General features: G+C 41.3%; 2 protein-coding genes and 1 long non-coding RNA gene across 5 annotated transcripts; 2 read left to right on the plus strand and 1 right to left on the minus strand.

Moving 5' to 3' along the window:
• Nucleotides 1–1020: 1020 nt before the first annotated feature.
• On the plus strand, nucleotides 1021–3633 carry rnf185 (ring finger protein 185). 3 transcript variants are annotated; one of them, XM_071351654.1, is made up of 7 exons: nucleotides 1021–1203; nucleotides 1475–1688; nucleotides 1994–2012; nucleotides 2167–2279; nucleotides 2402–2456; nucleotides 2862–2979; nucleotides 3129–3633. In XM_071351654.1, exons 2-7 carry the CDS (start codon nucleotides 1522–1524, stop codon nucleotides 3224–3226), a joined length of 570 nt encoding a protein of 189 aa, XP_071207755.1. In that variant the 5' UTR covers nucleotides 1021–1203; nucleotides 1475–1521; the 3' UTR covers nucleotides 3227–3633. The 3 variants fall into 3 exon arrangements, with proteins under 3 accessions (XP_071207755.1, XP_071207758.1, XP_071207757.1); XM_071351657.1 differs by having other exon boundaries at nucleotides 1021–1152; XM_071351656.1 differs by having other exon boundaries at nucleotides 1028–1343.
• A 795-nt stretch (nucleotides 3634–4428) lies between these two features.
• On the minus strand, nucleotides 4429–6374 carry LOC139544501 (uncharacterized). Its single transcript, XR_011668883.1, has 2 exons — nucleotides 6130–6374; nucleotides 4429–5481 (listed from the first exon to the last, which is right to left on the minus strand). It is a non-coding gene; the product is annotated as an uncharacterized lncRNA (long non-coding RNA).
• A 6528-nt stretch (nucleotides 6375–12902) lies between these two features.
• On the plus strand, nucleotides 12903–17698 carry LOC139544639 (homeobox protein goosecoid-2-like). Its single transcript, XM_071351951.1, has 3 exons — nucleotides 12903–13265; nucleotides 13453–13691; nucleotides 13795–17698. The coding sequence occupies exons 1-3, from the start codon at nucleotides 13013–13015 to the stop codon at nucleotides 13870–13872; spliced, it is 570 nt and encodes a 189-aa protein (XP_071208052.1). The 5' UTR covers nucleotides 12903–13012; the 3' UTR covers nucleotides 13873–17698.
• Nucleotides 17699–18472: the final 774 nt, after the last annotated feature.

Genomic DNA, 18472 nt, shown 5'->3' on the forward strand with positions numbered 1-18472 from the left:
TTCAGGATAATCTGGTTAATGATTATATCATTAAGTGGCTCTTGTAGAATGACAGCTTTATAGAACACATTGTATTTATACGATGCTCAAACTTAACTTAATAGCTACACTCACCGACACAGGATAAACTTTATCCCTCATGCTGGCCCCGACCAAACTGGTAAATTGCCCCTCACTATAGCTGCACTTCTCCACATGTTCAGACTATAGCGGTCTTTTCCCCTTTTAATACACTTATGCTCATCCTTAAATGCCATAAGGTCTGAAATAAACAAGTCGACACACTGTACAAACAATTATCTAGGCTAAGTATTAAATTATGTTTTGATCTATTGCTCTACTAGCTAGCTAAAGTGTAGTCAGTGGCTAGCTAAAACAGAGAAAGGGGATGTAAGAAGTTCAACACTTTAATTTCAAAACAGCATATGGATTCATCATGGATTGGGCACAGGTCGCTGATCACACTGGTGATTTTTTTTCTTTCTTTTTTCCCCATGCTGGTGAACGGTAGCTGACAGTGCCGGCTAGAGATGACGTGCAGGAGCTTAATCAAAACGAACAAACAGATACTTAATTTGGAGTGTTTGTAAAATTCAGTATGTGAAAATTAATGGTGGTAAAACGACTGGAACCATTTCCATGTTTGACCGCTAGGTTGAATGGATATTGTGACTAGTCCACTGTTGCGGACTATAATGATGCTTTCAAACCAACTAGGAACTCCGGGGGGAAAACGATGTCCGAGTTTCCGACTTGGAATTCCGAATTCGATGACCGTTAAAAAAAAAATCTCTTTCGGAGCTCGTTTTTTATTTATTTTTAAAGTTCACAGTTGTTTTGAATGCACTTAAATCAGTCGTCCCAGATGGCTGTGGTAACTATTGACGACACCAGCACTAGGCTATAACGTACACATTTATGCCTTTTTTTATTTTAACCTTAGCAGTGTGGTTAGGGTAAGGTTTAAAATCAGATTTTAAGAAAAATTGTAGAAAGGATGGCTGTGGTGACGACCTGGGGCTAGGGCAACCAATCTGTATCCCTAATCATCACCACACAACTTCCGGATAACACAGTGACGCAATCATCTGAAACTAAAAGTGGAATTTAACTTGGCAACTTGAGTAAATAGGTGGCGTTCTACATAGCTAGGTAGATAACTCTACCCACGACACAGAGGATTTGTTTGATGAAAGCAAGGAGGTAGTCAATTGTATTTTGATGTTGATATAGCTAGCTATGTAACGTTAGCTAAACCAATAGCTACATTCTTCTAGCTAGCTTTAGCATACATGTTTTGCTAAACTAGCTAGCCACTGGATCTATCTGCTGCGTCAGTCTAGGTAACGTTACTAACGTCGCTGGAGAAATGTTGAGCGACAGTTCTCTGAACATTTAGCTATTGTAACCTAATTCAACAACGGAAATATCGATTGTTATATGTTTGGATTCATTTCCACATGCTAATTTTCAGGCAAGGGGGTCGGCTACTTACGTCACCTCACTCTACATCCTGAGAAAATGGCTAGCGCTGCCCCTCCACCAGCGACTGCCACTGAGAACCCCAGCCCCGGCTCCAGCAGCTCGACAGCGGGGGAGGGTGGTAACCAGGACAGCACATTCGAATGCAACATCTGCCTGGACACCTCCAAGGATGCAGTGATCAGTCTGTGTGGGCATCTCTTTTGGTAAGCACCCTCTTGTCTTGACACTGTTCTGTATTTGAGATTGAGGGACATTCATCCTTATTATCTGGTCGCCTGTACTCGGTAAAGGATCTCGTTCACAATTAAATAGAGTAATTTAATGTATCTCTGTGGTCTTATTTCACATGTCATGTTAGTTGCATATGGGGAAATGTTATTGATGCCATTTTTAGTTTTCGTAGTGCAATCCTCAGATGTCAGGATGAATGATGAGATGCTATGACTTGACTGTCATCTAATTATTCTAACTCCCATCCCTTACCTTCCCTGTCCCCTTGCACATCTAGTTGGCCCTGCTTACATCAGGTAAGTCAGTTGATACCTAATTTCTTTTACACAACCACTGTCATGATCAGCTGTCACTTGACCCTATCCCAAGGGATATTTTACTGCTTCTCTGAATGTATCATGTGATCTTAACCAGGGATGTCTGAATTGCCCCCTCCCCATGTCTATGCAGTGGTTGGAGACCAGACCTAACAGACAAGTGTGTCCAGTGTGCAAAGCAGGCATCAGTCGAGAGAAAGTCATCCCACTATATGGCAGGGGAAGCACGGGCCAACAGGACCCAAGGTGGGTTGATGCACTCAATACATGAAAGCAAGGCGCACAGTTTTCATACATTCCTCAGTTAACAACTCTGAATTCCACATCCCAAACTACTGCTGTAAACAACTAATCTCTCATTGTTATAGGGAGCGAACGCCTCCTCGACCACAAGGACAGAGGCCAGAGCCTGAAAATCGTGGTGTAAGTTTTCAGACTGTAATTATTTTTGCAAGAATGTGAGCAAAGTTCAATCCAGATTGTTCGACTGTGTACCACCTGTTTGCAATGTTGACTGCTGTATTGCACTACCCATTCATGATGAAACTATTACATGGTATTGTGTAGTTGCTGTAGTGCCAACCTGCCCATAGCCTAATTCATTAGCAGAATTACCTTTTCCACTGGGACCTATTAAGCTCTATCTGAGGAGTAAGAGAGAGAGGCTCTTTATTTGACCCCTTGAGAATGACAACATGGCACTAACGATTGCGTCACCTCTCCCTCAAAACACCTGTTAAATCAAGTTTTTTTTGTACATATTGAATAGTCATGTTATAACCCTGTCAATGCAATGTTACTGTAAAGTTCTCTTTCTTCCCATTACAGGGATTTCAGGGTTTTGGTTTTGGAGATGGAGGATTCCAGATGTCTTTTGGCATTGGTGCCTTTCCATTTGGCATTTTTGCTACAGCTTTTAACATCAATGATGGAAGACCACCCCCAGGTACTTTAGTTCTGCAGGTTGCGCATTGTGTATTGTAACAATGTTTGATCAAAATGTGATTATTGTGAATGGCCCCCTCTACCTTGAAAAGCAGTTGTTCACCTGTTGAGAGAGATTACTTTAACGTGTGTCCCCCCCCCCCCCCACAGCTGCCCCCGGAACCCCTCAGCACATGGATGAACAGTTCCTGTCTCGACTCTTTCTATTTGTTGCTCTGGTGATCATGTTTTGGCTGCTAATCGCATAAATGTCTGAGCAGCCAAGACCAAGGCTCAAGTTGGACAGTTTCCAGATACTTGTTTGATTTGTCCTTTTCCGCATTTAAGTATTGTCCTCTAGGCTTGACAAGCTATTGATGTAATTTCAGTAATCAATATCACTACTGTTTGATTACACCTGTACTATGAATCCTACAGAAGTCTGAAATAGTTTTTTTGTTCGAACAATGCCCCTCCCTCTCATTTCCATCAAGGTTATTATGTTTTTATTAGACATTTTAAGTGTACCAGGTTGGCAATATAGAACCAGATACTAAAAGAAAGATGGTAAATGTAAGCTACCAGATGTTTCCTCTGTGCTTGTATGGATATAGATTACAAGTGATATGTCCTGTTTCTAAACTAAATATGATATATAAATTCAGGAAGAGGCGTATCATTGGTGATACTTTTAAATTATTGACACAACAATTGCCTTTTGGGTACCACTACCAGTATGAAGCCATATAAACAATACAGTGGTGCATTTTTATGTGTGGTGTTAGCAGGGGAATAGTCGTGAAGAGCCGTATTGGTATGGGTTTAAGTTATTTAATGACATACTATACCAGTATGTCCTCAGTTGCCCTAGGAGTGATTTTGGTAAGACTATTTCTTATGTTTCAGAAAATAAGTGAATAAATTAAGGTTCCAATATTTGAAGGATGAAAGTTGAGACAATTTAAAGGAGTTATTTTTTTATTGAATGATACTGTCATTGTCTGCCACTTGTAAGACTATTATTTAGTCTGATGGAAAATGTAGAATTCTAATGCAAACGCTTCTATAGCATACATAGTAAAGAGCTTGGGGAAAAATATGCAAACGGTATAAAATGGATATAGTTTTCTTTAACCTGACACAACTAACAAGATGACGGTCATGGTAATAATATGCATGAGTAACTGATGCAGTTATTTGAGTAATCCCTCTAATTTCTATTTCATTTTTTGTCTTGTTTACAACTTTTACTCACTCATTTATTCTAAAATATATATTGTAAAATATATAGAGTGGATTATTTTAATAACAATGGATGGTTAGAATAGCATTAGCATCTGTAATAAAGACTGTTTGCCCTATATCCTACTGAGATCTTTACCTAAACATTAATTCCACCTTTTATATGAGTTGTCAGTGTGTTTCTCATCAGGCTTTGACCACTCAATTCCAGACAAATAAACATTCAAAATTAGAAACAGAATAACAGCCCATTTTATTTTCAATTGGGTTAACAACTTGCATTCACAACAGCAAAATTAGAAGATCATCTATAAAAATAAAAAATATTTTTTGCACCTCTGATACCAACAAAAATGTGATATTGCAAAAACAGAACATTAATAACTTGCCTATTCATGTGCATTAGGAGAGAGATTTAAACAAATATATTTTAGGGAAAAATCATTTCGGTCAAAATAAAAAAACATATAAACCTCCTGAGAGCAACCCGTCGACCCTACAATATGAATGAGTTATGACATCTCTTGATCTGGCAGTTCTTTGGACACCGTCACCGGTGGTTCATTGACAGTCACTTGCTGATCCATACTAAACTCGGCCTCATACATAATCTGTTGGATCTTAATTTTGGTCTCACATCTTTTTTGTGGAGTTAGCCTCTTCAAAGCAGGAACGAAGCTGAGGAGTAACATCTCATCCTCGTCACACTGCCGGATAGGGATCGTGGAATCCGATCTGTGATCTTTCTCTTTGGCCAGCAGCATCCTGTTCTTAGCGGAGCGCTTAGAGGGAGTGCTTGAGGAACATGGTGAAGCAGATTGTCTTGTCTGAGGCCTCTCCTTGGTTGCGTAAATTGATGACTGGAGCACTGCGGATGTCTGGGGCGCTGGGGACGTCTGGGCGCCTGGTGGACGCTTGCCCAGAAAAGACAGTTGGTCGCCTTGTTGCCCTGGGGACAGCTGTGTCACAAAAGCTAGCTGTGACATGGTGCCAACCTGGGTGCTAGGGGTTTTCATGTCGTTCACCAGGGCTGTGTTGAGTGTTTTGACAGGTATTATTTCCCTCTGTGTGCTTTTATTGATTGTATCAGGGCTTTCCAGGTTGGCAGGGGCCACATTGCTGTTTCTTGGTTTAATGAATGGTTGAAGAAAGATCAGACGTTGTCTGTATTTCCATCGGCTTGGAGCGAGCTCCCCTGTCTCCTCCTTACTCCTCTTTTCCTGTCGTACTTCCTTGAAGTATCGGTCTCTCAGATTCTTCCATTTCCTTTTGCACTCTTCAGCTAAAGGGATAAATCAATATAGATGAATCATACTCAAAATAATATATTGTTCTATGCATTGGATATCGAACATGAAGCTTTCTAAAGTAGTATGAATATAACTATTTATTGATATATTTTTTTTCTTCAAATAACGTTAGAGGTGATTGTCTATCCCATCGATGGAGCCTCATCGGGTTCCTACTTATAAACTGTAAATAGAAGGATCTACCATTGGAGTTGGTACTAAGTTGCAGTGCTCTCCATTTCATGTCAAAATGTCGACAGGCTACTTGACATTTTTTCTATCAATGATTAATTGGTAGCTAATGTCATTCATGCGCGGAAAATGCGATGCCTCAAGTGACGCTACTTGTGTCTCATCGCGCGGTGGGGAACGGGAAAAAAAATCCCTCCCTGTGCGGCAGTGTCTGCCGTCTGCGCTGATCTCACGAGTTCGTCGGCCGCTGCCTCCCCATTGACTACAATGTGGTTCTTGCAGTGAGGTGCTGTTAAAACTCACCGTACTCATATCCTACTCACGTGATTTAAAACATATAATATAAACAAACTTGAAAAACAAGTCAGCTTGCTTACAACTGTTAGCTAGCTAAAACATTTGCATTAATGTGACTTGATAATTTGTAGAAATAGGCTACCAAAGCTCACCTGGAAGAGCTGTCAATGAGCTTATTTTCCCCCAAGCAAGTGATCTTGTGTCACCATTGCGGTAATCTGGCAAAGTTGTATTATACAGCTCAGGAAAATTAAAAACAGACAATATCAACTTTTCTTCCATCTTGACTTCTTGACATACGCGGAAGCGACGGTCTCCCGCCTTTCCGCTTGTGTGGCGCGTGGTTACGTCAAAGCGGTATGTACTGTACAGAATATCGCCAGCCGATCCGCTGCCGCATGCGTGTCCCTGCGATACCTGTCTCCCTTTATCTGTCATATGCCTACTCATCACAAGAGGGCAGTACAATCCCGTGTTCTGAATACTTAGAGAGGACACAACCAAAGGATTTGGCAGCTTGGTATACCATCTATGGGACACCTGTCCTGATGGTGGGCTCATCAGTGTCAACCTAACTCTCAAATATAAATAATTGACCAGACATTAGTCCTAGGCTATAGCTAAGCAAATTATTATATTAGATGAAGTGCAAACAGGCTAAGGGAAAATCGGTGCTAATGCTTTGTCTCATTTCATGCAGCAGTAGCCTATTATTTCAAATTTTTTTAAATATCTGATTGTGTCATATGACAACTGGCATATCAGCCCAGACATTAGTGGAGCTACAGGAAAGCACCAGAGCTGTTGCCAGATATTGTAATGTTCATTTCTCTACTATAAACCGCCTCCAACGTCGTTTTAGAGAATTTAGCTGTACGTCCAACCGGCCTAACAACCGCAGACCACATGTAAACACGCCAGGACCTCCACATCCAGCTTCTTCACCTGCGGGATCGTCTGAGACCAACCAGACAGCTGATGAAACTGACGAGTATTTCTGTCTGTAATAAAGCCCTTTTGTGCCGAAAAATGTATTCTGATTGGCTGGGCCTGGCTGGGACTATGCCCTCCCATGGCTGTACCCCTGCCCAGTCATGTGAAATCCACAGATTAGGGCCTAATTCGTTTATTTTAATTGACTGATTTCCTTATATGAGCTGTAACTCAGTAAAAAAATTGAAATTGTTGCATGTTGTGTTGATATTTTTGTTTAGTATAAATACTGTAGGCCTCTACTAGCATTTATTTCAACATACAGTACTAGCCTTTACCACTGGAGACCCATAATTACACGCTTGTGTAGATACATCTTCCGTTGCTCATACAACTCCAAAAGTCTTCATTGTGTGTAGTCAGTCCAAGCAGTCCAAAACCTCTGTACCATTCCCATTAATTGACCGTTCATACATGGCATTTCAGTTTTTACATGCTGTGTTCAAAAACAGCATTTGAAAAATAGAGAGAAATGGCATCATTCCACAACACATTTATCCACCCAGCTCCTCTCACACCTCAGGGGTACCTGCCTGGTTCATTAGTGGGTCCCCACCCTCCACCTCCCTTTCCCCACCCACTCTTTCCACCTTCCCGTTCCCCTGCCCTGCCCTTCCTCCCGCACTCTGTCCTCTTCAGCAGGTGTCTGTTGGACACAGACTGCCACCGTATTCTCATCCACCATTTCATATGTCAGGTTGCAGAAGGCAGAGAGAGGCAAGTTGATCCACTGCAGCCCCCGCTCACTTGCCTTTTGTTCCTGCTGCCTCCTGAGCTTCTGGCCCGTGGGTATAAAGACCCAAGACAGGTCCCTGTTTAATATCCATTCACATAACTGCTGCATAGCTTTAAGCACCAGCTGTCAGAGCAGCTCACATATCACTGCACCTGTACATAGCCCATCTGTAAATAGCCCATCCAACTACCTCATCCCCATACTGTATTTATTTATTTATCTTGCTCCTTTGCTCCCCAGTATCTCTACTTGCACATTCATATGTATATATATATGACTGATTATATATATATATATTCTGCACATCTACCATTCCAGTGTTTAATTGCTATATTGTAATTACTTCGCCACCATGGCCTATTTATTGCCTTACCTCCCTTATCCTACCTCATTTGCACATACTGTATATAGACTTTTTCTATTGTATTATTGACTGTATGTTTGTTTATTCCATGTGTAACTCTGTGTTGTTGTATGTGTCGAACTGCTTTGCTTTATCTTGGCCAGGTCGCAGTTGTAAATGAGAACTTGTTCTCAACTAACCTACCTGGTTAAATAAAGGTGAAATAAAAAATAATAGATCATCTCACTTTGCTTCATTTGTTTCCAAACTGTTGTCCACTGCCAATCACACTCCTAACTAATTAGAATGATAACAATTGAATCCTTGTATAAGAAATGAGTAACCCCTGTTATATAAAATGCTGTGATGAACTAAAATCATAAATAGACAAGCAGACGGTTAATTAGATTGGATGCCTAAATATAGATCTCCAGATTCATGCAGCGACATCTAATACCCTAATAATGTGCAGTGAGACACCCTCTATGCCGGTTGAAAGTCGCAGTCATTTGTATCTCTGATTCCTTGCTTGTTTCTATAAATGTCCTTCCTTGTTTCTCTCCATTGCTATGCATGTGGGATGTACAAGGAATGAATCCCCCAAATTACTTCTTGTAGAAGTAGCCGGCTGTTATGTCTAATCCCAGCAGTACAATGATGGCCATAAGGATGGTTGCTAAGACATAACCTGGAATTTGGAGATACACTTACAAATATCACAGTGAAAGATATTTTCACTTAGACATATATATATATATATATATATATATATATATATATATATATATATATTTGTTTTTTTAAATGAGTTGATATTGTAATGTTAGCTAGCTAGCTAGCTAACTTTACATACTGTATAGCTAGCTAATTGAATTAAATATAACCAGCTAACTTCATATTAGCTTGTTAGCTATCTTGATGTATTTATCATTGTAAATTAAAAACACAAACTCGAAATGCATTTGTTGTTAGCTAACTACCAGACATGGAAAAGGGTGAAATGATTAGCAACTCTGGCTGACAGATAAGGGAGAGAGTAGACTACTCTGGACAGGGCAGATACCTTTGTGGGAGAACAATATGAAAATATTCTGCAGTTCCAGTCCCTAGTTAGAAAAACTATGAGAACAGAGAGATATTGCAACATAATATTCAATACTGTCTAATTTGAGCATAATGAAGCCTGTTTCTTTGTGATGTTTTCTGTCCTCAGATACAGAGAGCTGTGAAATGAAGAGGTTCCTGTGAATGTCCCAAGATAATAAGGGTATATCCTTGTATACCATGGGTTATATGTTTGCAAATGTTGTAAACAAAAATACAATTAAAAGTCACACACAATGTATAAACCAATTACATCTGGAGCAGGCCAACCCTGCTGCATGTGCAGGCTTCTATTCCAGCCCAGTACTGACACACCTGATTATATTCATAAAACCTAATTAGTTGATAATCAAATGTGTAATTGCTGGGCTGGAATAAAAGTCCTCTTACCAAGTAAATCAGGGATCAGTGAAGCGAGGCTGGCCACCTCTGGCATTGACAGTAATTTGTCTGTATTTCTGTGTTGTATTCTCAACAAAAAAAATTGTCCAGTTGTAAGCACTCCAATTAGTTTAATTTGATTGTCACTCATTCTCAGGATATCAGCCATGTGAACCTATTTAGCAGCTGATGATAATGGAACGCACTGCCAACTCCGATCCTCAAGCACCCTAACAAGACTATGATATATTCTAATATTTGATGCAGAAAGTGTATATTTGTACATTCAGCTCATTGTGGAAATATTGCAAGTATTTACCCAGCACTCCCAAGTCCTTCTTCTTCTTGGGCCCAGTGTGGACCCGCTGACTGATCCCCACATCTGGGTTAACATGTACACTTTGCCACTGCTTAGGTTGAGCATCACATGACACAGGGAAGTGTGGGACAGCTGCTGGTCTATCAGATAACATCCACAAGAAAAATAATTGATACGTCTTGTCTGTATTAAAGGCAGTGAGTTATTAAATTAACTTTTCATGTTGAAAATGCCTTTCAATTGAACACATTGTGTAACAATATAAAATACTCACTGAGGTATCACACCCCCCCCCCAAGTGTGTGTGTGGGGGGAGGGGCACGGGATCTGGGGGGCCCATCCCCAGATAGCATATGAACACGCCATGGCAAAAGCTGTAAAACTGCAACATTTGATCTCATTCTCATTGCAAAATGTGTAGAATAGCATGAGATAAGCTATAAAACTACAACTTTTTCTCTGCCTTATGGCAATGTATGCAGAATAGCATGAAATTACCTTTAAAAAAATATATATATATCTCAGCCTCATTGTAAAATGTGTAGAATAGCATGATAATGGCTATAAAACTGCACTGTGAAACGTTGGTATGCCACTGGTAATACTGTCCCACTGAGGGGAATTATTAGCTTTATTTCTAAAAACATGCACGTGTGTTGTGAATAAGTCAAGGCCGTCACTTTGTTTTGTGAGATTCAAAATTGTGGTGGTACGTGAAAAGCTTTCCCACCAAAACACATGAGACCAAGTTGTTGACTGAACTGATTGACCTCAAATAATAGGGTTGAAAACACTCAAGTTATCATTAGAGAGCGCTCTTCACACCAGGCCCCAGAATCTGAGTGTAGATAATCAAAAATACATTGGCAGAGGTCGCTGGCAGAAGTTTGTCTTTGTATAGTTTCCTGTTGGCAATAACAAAGCACCATAGGCTCTCTGAGTCTTCTGGGTTGCGGTAATGTGATCCCAAGGTCCTCCTAAGAAAAAAGCAAAGTAGCCCCAAAAAGCAAGGGACACAAAATGTTGACATTAAGCAGTGTAGAGAGAAGCAGGCATCATCTCTGCAGATCACACCTTCCCTTTACATTCCATCTATTCAAAGATTGTATTGTTTACAGTTGAAACTGCAAATGGCTTGATATCATGTATTTGTATCTCAGCTTGTATTTGTGGGCATCGTACTAAATAAAAACCTGTTGGACTACTGATCTATAATAATAAAAAAACTGATATTCAAATGTTTTGAAAAAGAAACATCTAAAAACACTGAAAAAGTTTTACCCTCTTCAATGCCAAGGTGAACTGTTGAATTAAGACCTCTGGTTGCTTTGAGCCAGTTCAGGCACCTCTGGCCACTGACTTGTCACCTGCAGCTCTCCATTGTATTGGGCCCCACTGAAAAGAAGGCATCCTAACGAGATACACAACGGACAACATGAAAGTTTGTCAGTTTAGAAAGTTAGGTGGCATTGCAGCAATTTCGTAATCTGCCTCACACTGTTTTATTACAGGCTAGGCTTACTGAACCGTATGCAAACCATTCCACATTCACTAGAAAATATGTGACAATTTCAATCATTTGGCACCACATTCAGAGTTTATAAATAACCATAATCCACCTAATAACTGGCTGCTGGTAACTGCAAACACAGAGTATTATTTCATTTACATCCATATGTCATTTCTCAGCTATTTAGTTCAGAAGTTATGCTTAACATATTTGATCCTCTTGCAGTCTAGTAAATAATATTGGTCAAATCAATCTTCCGGCTAGATCTTACACCATTAGGTTTTGCCGTTGGGCAAGGATGTGTTGTTTTATGTTTATTTTATATTTTCCACAAGAGGATTCAAAGTTTTTACAAACCAATTGCCTTTGACAACAACAATATAAGGCGCTTCTATCATACTAATCCCCAGTAATGAATTTAACACCATTAAACCTATGTGGATGTGATACAATGTCTTTCATTGAAAAATCACAAAGACCAGAGATAGCTATCTCAACAGCTCTAAAAACTATACATCAACAATCTGCTGGCCATTAAACCCCAGTGAAAGGGATGAGGTGATGTTTATTGTTATCTGTTTTCAAAAAACCCTTATCTGAGGAGCTTAGGACAGATTTTGAAAATCCATTAATTCTTTGATAAAAAGGTGTTGTGTTGCCTTATATGAAATCAAAGGATTTGTTGGAGAATAAATACAACCTGTAATAGCTTTACCTCAGCCGTGCACATTGTCAGAAAAGTCAGGCTGAATGACTGCACTTCATAGATAAGGTCTAGTTCTCATGCTGTGAATACTAACAGAGAGAGATTGTCAGAAGCCTTGGCTATCCATACCTGTACATTCTGAATGATATTTCACCTCTGAATATGCTCCCTTTGTGAATGGCTGTAATGTTCAAACATGCTGAACACACGCTGCTCTACAGCTGACCCTTTGCTGCTCCCAGCCTGCCGTGTGTGTTGTGTGGTGAGGATTGGTACTGTGACAGCAAAAAAATCACCAAATTCCATTGTCTCTATTTAGTGGATAAATAAAGATTGTAAACATGTAGACGTTTGTATTGGAACTGTATGATTCAGATTGATTGAAAACCAGATGTGTAGCCTCGTGTCTAGGAATAAACTCTGAGCACAAATCAACGAGGACTGCAAGTGTTCAAATTCAGGGGCTAATCCCCAATAGGTCCTTGGTTACACCAAAGGGTTAATCTTTAAGACCAGGTTTCTAATACCAAGCAATCTATTTTTCTCTAAAACCACAACAATAAGGATCTTAGAAGCTCTCTACCCCTAATTTAATACAGAGAAATCTGATTTCTTTTTCAGAAAGTAAAGCAATGGGGCCAGATTAGCTGAAGTCCCATCTTCCCTAACCCCCTCACAAAACTGCCCAGATTAGCTGGGAATTAAGATTAAACCATTTTGTATTTGTCTAGTCCATAGGGGGATTATGTTTTTTTGCTCTCTTTTTTTTCTTCCTAAATTTTTGTTATAAAATCAGAATGAGTGTGTCTGTGGTTGAGCACAGTGGAGAATGAGCCACACTGTAAGGTATATGCTTCACCCAAAAGCATTAACTGACTGCCTTGGCTGGCACTTTAAACACTAGGTTGAATTTTAAGTGAATTCTTTGGGCAGAAATCTTGTCATGGAGGGGTCAAGTAGGATGGAGAGACAGAAGTTTCCATTCACCATTGACAATATACTGAACAGATTTCCAATTAACAATGAGGAGAGCAGGCAGTCTGGTGCGACCCACAACACTGTACCAGGTGAGGATGGAGTAAGATCAGAGAGTATTCCTGCTGGGAGCCACATAGAACCTCCACAGCACACCTGCTCATGCTGCTGGTACTGCTCCCACTGTGGAGAGGTGTTCCAGGCTGACTATCCTCCTGAAAGTAAGACCTAAACCTATGACAATTTTGAAACTATGATCACTCTTAATTTTTCTCTCTCATGTTTGTTTGATGATTATGTCTAGCAGATCAGTTGTTTTTACCATTAGCCAGGTAGGTGTATAGACGTTTATGCGTTGACCTGAAATCAGTGTGCCAAACACTTACATGTAAAGTTATTTTAATTCAGCTTGGCAGTATGCATGGTCCAGACGAATGTTTCCAGAGCCATGCAGGCCAGGAGGAAACACTAACAGAGAGGAGCAGTCCTTCAGTCAGGTCCAGAGGCGAACACGGCGACACCGCACCATATTCACGGAGGACCAGCTGGAGGCTCTGGAGGAGCTGTTCCTTCAGAACCAGTATCCAGATGTTAACGCGAGGGAAAAACTGGCACAACGCACTCATTTACGCGAAGAGCGAGTAGAGGTAGGCTCCTTGTGTGTTTTTTTTGTCTGTTTATAAATATTTTTGTTTCATTAAGTTTCAAAACGTTTTGTCAATGTAGCCTAATTTACTTTTATTTCGATAGGTATGGTTTAAAAACCGAAGAGCGAAGTGGAGGCGACAAAAAAGAACAGCATTTGGTGTGCAAGACCTGGAAGACTAGAAAATGGTGTACCGTATTATGCACTTGTAGACATTTTCTAGACATTTTTGGATACTTTATCCAATGCAATGATGAAGGCTAGAATATTTCTAAAAGCGTCACTGACAGACATTTCCGGTGACAGAGAAATTGTAGCTGGATAATGAGAGTAGAAAGGAGGCTCGAGTTTGAAGTAGAGGGAGTACAGGGCTTTGCATGTCTCTCGAGGAGGCTAAAAGTAGATTTTGGCTTGGAAGAGTTATACATTTTCAGGAGTAGGGAAGAGGATTGAAGGGAAAGAGAGAGGAGGTTGAAAAGACTAAGGGGGACAGAGGATGGGTTTGAATCTGTTGAAGCTAGCAAAAAGAAGGGAGAAGGTATGTTAAGGAAGATTGGTGTCAAGTTCAAACAGAGTGAGCTGGACGCCAGTTCTAGATCTGGAGGTGAAATGGAGGGGGCAGAAGGTGTTGCAAGTAGCTTGTATTGATAAACATGGTTATGATAAAGAAATGTTAGGTCCAGTAGAAGTGACATTTTTGGATTCAGGGTGGGTGGTGTAACTTTCATATATGTCGACATACTGTATTGTAATTGTTTGTTTTCTACGGTTGTATCATACTGCGCTATGATTGGTTAATACCACCCAGGTCTTAAGGTCATTTTCAGTTGATCATAGCCGGCAACACATGAATGTGCCAGTTATAGCTAGCTAATAAAGAGCTACGTTTAGAAAGATCCTGTCGTACTGCATTGTATTATTTTGTACAAAGCGTGCAAAACAAGACATGGTGTCAGAGTAAAAGGATGAAAATATGGATTTTGCTGGAGTTCCTTCACCTCGAATGGACTGGCGGTCTACAAACTTACCCACTGCATGGCGTAAGTTCAAACAGCATGTGGAGCTAATGTTCATTGGTCCTCTGAAGGAAAGAGGAGAAGAGGAGAAGTGAAGCTACCTGCTCCTGTGGATAGGTGAAAAAGGGAGAGACATTTACAACACATGGACACTTAGTCGGCGCTACAGAGGTCAGCTACTTCGGACATCTTCTCACAGCGAATGGAATCAAGCCAGACCCACAGAAGATCTCATCCAAAAAGGAAATGGGGCCACCAAAGAACCGCGCAGAGCTGGACACAGTGCTTGGCATGGTCAAATTCTTAGCAAAGTTTGCACCCAGCCTCTCCAATGCTAATGCACCCCTGCGTCAGCTGCTAAAGCAGTCCAGTGAGTTCCTCCGGGACAAGCAACACGACATTGCTTTCCAGAAAGTGAAAGACTTGATTACAAGAGAACCAAGACCAATCCTTGCCTACTATGACCCCAACAAAGAGCTCAGACTCCAAGTGGATGTGGTGAAGTATGGACTAGGTGCAGTGCTACTGCAAGAAGGAAAGCACATCGGCTACGCTTCCAAATCTCTTTGAGAGTAGTGAAATGAACTACTCTCAAATCGAAAAGGAGCTGTACGCCATTCTGTTAGGATCTAAGCGTTTCCATCAGGACGTCTATGGACGACAAGTCATTGTGGAATCCAACCACAAGCCCCTTGAGTCAGTCATAAGGAAAACGCTAGCCCAGCCCCGCCAAGGCCACAGAGAATGATCCTTCAACTACAAAAATACGACTTCACAATCACTCACCGTGCCAGGCAAAGACATCCTAGTAGCAGACACGCTCTCCAGGAAGTTTCTTACCTATACTGACAGCAGCCTCAGTGAAGACATGGACATGCAGGTGCACACTGTGTACAGCAACTTACGTTAGTGACACAAAACTGAAGAAGATCTGAGCGGAAACAGAAAAGGACACACAACTCACACAGCTGAGGAAAGTCATACAGGATGGATGGCCTGAGGAGAGGAAAAAATGCCCTCTGAGCATTTCAGAGTTCTGGAACCATCGTGATGAACTATCGCAGATCAACAGAATAATTTTCAAAGGAGAGAAAATCATAATTCCTACCAGTCTCAGAGAAGAGATTTTGACAAAGATCCATGCTGGACACGTGGGCATGGGAAAGAGCAAACAGAGAGCACGGGACATTTTGTTTTGGCCCGGAATGTGCAAACAAATAGAGGACATTGATGGTAAATGCCCCACCTGTCTTGAATGACTCCCCTCAAACACCAAAGAGCCAATGTTACCTCACTGTATCCCAGACTGACCCTGGCAGGACGTGGCAACCGATGTGTTCACCTGGAACAACGAGGACTACATCGTAACAGTGGAATACTACAGCAGATACTTCGAACTCGACAAGCTTCACAGCACCACACCTGCAGCTGTGAACCACAAGCTGAAAGCAGCCTTTGCCAGGCGTGGCATTGTAGACACTTTAATATCTGACAATGGTCCCTGTTACAAATCAAAGGAGTTTGAATCCTTCAAAAAAGCATGGGAGTTCAAACACGTCACCACAAGCCCACATTACCTTCAAAGTAATGGCCTTGCTGAAAACTCTGTGCAGATTGCTAAATCACTCATGGACAAAGCAAAAGCAGACATGAGAGACCCCTACCTCAGTCTCCTTGAATACCGCAACACTCCAGTTGACAACTTCAAATCACCAGCCCAGCTGTTGATGAGCTGCAGACTTCGCTCAATCCTTCCCAGCACCAACCAGCAGCTCCAACCTGAGGTCGTCAGCTACAAGGAAATGCATGCAAACCGTGCACAGAGACAACAACACCAGAAGCGATACTAAGTCAGGTCAGCTAGACCACTGCCACCACTGAACAACGGAGAGTCAGTTAGAATCCTGGAGCATGGCCACTAGAAGCCAGCAGTCGTCATCCAGACAGCTGACACTGAACATTCATATCACGTCTGCACCGCAGAAGGAGCGGTGTACCACCGTAATCGTCATCACCTACTGAACACAAAAGAACAACACACTGACGAGATTAACTGTTTCCCTGAAAGAGAACGTGATGGACTAAACACGCACACAGCACAACATACACCATACTTACCTGCAACACCACAAGAACAGTTGACTGACATAGAAGCTTGCTCAGCATCATATCACACAAGGTCAGGAAGAGAGGTCAAGCCTAGAGCTGTCCTATACCTGTGAAATGTCAAAGGGTATAGGCGGATCGCTGCCATACAAGAGTTCCAGACTGTAAACTTGTTGTTGACAAATTAACTTGAAATGCTTTGGTATTGTATTTGTTTGAAATGTTGAGATGTCATTGATACAGTGAAAACCTGAGTTGCTGAGAAATCTTTGTTCTAAAAGTAATAGTATGTTGAATCATTGTTTCAGAGTCTGTTATGCTGATGCAATTGGTGCAGTATGCAGTTTAAATGGTTACTTACCTTGAGTTCAAACTACAGAGAACATATGTCGAACATTTTTCTTTTTTATAGAAGGGGTATGTAATATTCATGTATCAACATACTGAATTGTAATTGGTTGCATTCTACCGTCATATCATACTGCGCTCTGATACGATTGTAGTCATTTTCAGTTGATCATGGCCGGAGACACATGAACATGCCAGTTATAGCTAGCTAATAAAGAGCTACGTTTAGAAAGATCCTGTCGGACTTAATTTTATTATTTTGTGCAAAACAAGACATGGTGGGAAAGGAGTTGGGTGCAGTTGAATCAGTGAAGATAACCTGTAGCTGGCTTGTGATATGTGTTTGTGTTTCTTCTGACCAGAGGGAGCGGGCGCTCCATGTCACGCAACTTGGGTCAAGATCTGTTTCCTGCTTTGCTCTTAGGAACAGGGCACCATTGAAAGGAGTGGTTTCTGGGGTAGTGTTAAGTGTGGATGGAGCAATTGAAGTTGAAGATTCCCGGTGTTTGTGACGCCTGCCGTTTGGTGCGACGCAGACCCAGTGGTGAGTATGGTGAAACAGAGGAGTCACCGTCAGTCCTTTTGAATTTTCAGTAAGAATCTTTAGTTGCAATGCTTATGGTCATGTAGCAGCTGTGTGTAGGAGGGAGATTCTAAGACGTGGGAAGTGTGCAGGAGGGCATGGGATAGAGGATTGTGTAGTTTCGGTGGATAAAGTTTGTGTGTCAACTGTAGGGGTTCCCATGTTGCTGGGGATCGGAAGTGTCCGGTGCGAGAGAGGCAGGTTGAGGTGGCTAGAGTCAGAGTAGTGCAGAAGGTGTCATATGCTGAGGCAGTGAAGAAAGTAGAGGAGGATGGGTCAAGGGTGAGGGATCCTGTGAATAGTAGATCTGTGCCAGCACAGAAGGATAGGCCAATGAGTGAAATATGCTTCAGTAAGGTTGGCTTCTTAGAGTTCATAGCAATGGTTATCAACTGTACCGCAGAAATGGAACGTAAATCCCGGAAATTAGATGTTGTAGTGGTAGCTACAGAGAAGTACTTGGGGGTACGAGTTTTGACTTCAGAAAAGTTACAGCGTGTGGTAGTGTCCTGTCCTCTCAGGCTGTTGGCCTGGGGTAGGATCAGATGGGGTTATTAAAGTAGTGGAATAAGGTGATGGGTTTTAATGAGTATAGAGTTAATTGATAGGGTAATTAAAATATATTTATATATACAGTACCAGTCAAAGGTTTGGACACACCTACACCTACACCTACTGAAATAAGAAATGGAATCATATTTTATATTTGAGATTCTTCAAAGTAGCCAC

Source organism: Salvelinus alpinus, chromosome 18 (assembly GCF_045679555.1).
Source record: "Salvelinus alpinus chromosome 18, SLU_Salpinus.1, whole genome shotgun sequence".
In the NCBI taxonomy this organism is placed as follows: Eukaryota; Metazoa; Chordata; class Actinopteri; order Salmoniformes; family Salmonidae; genus Salvelinus; species Salvelinus alpinus.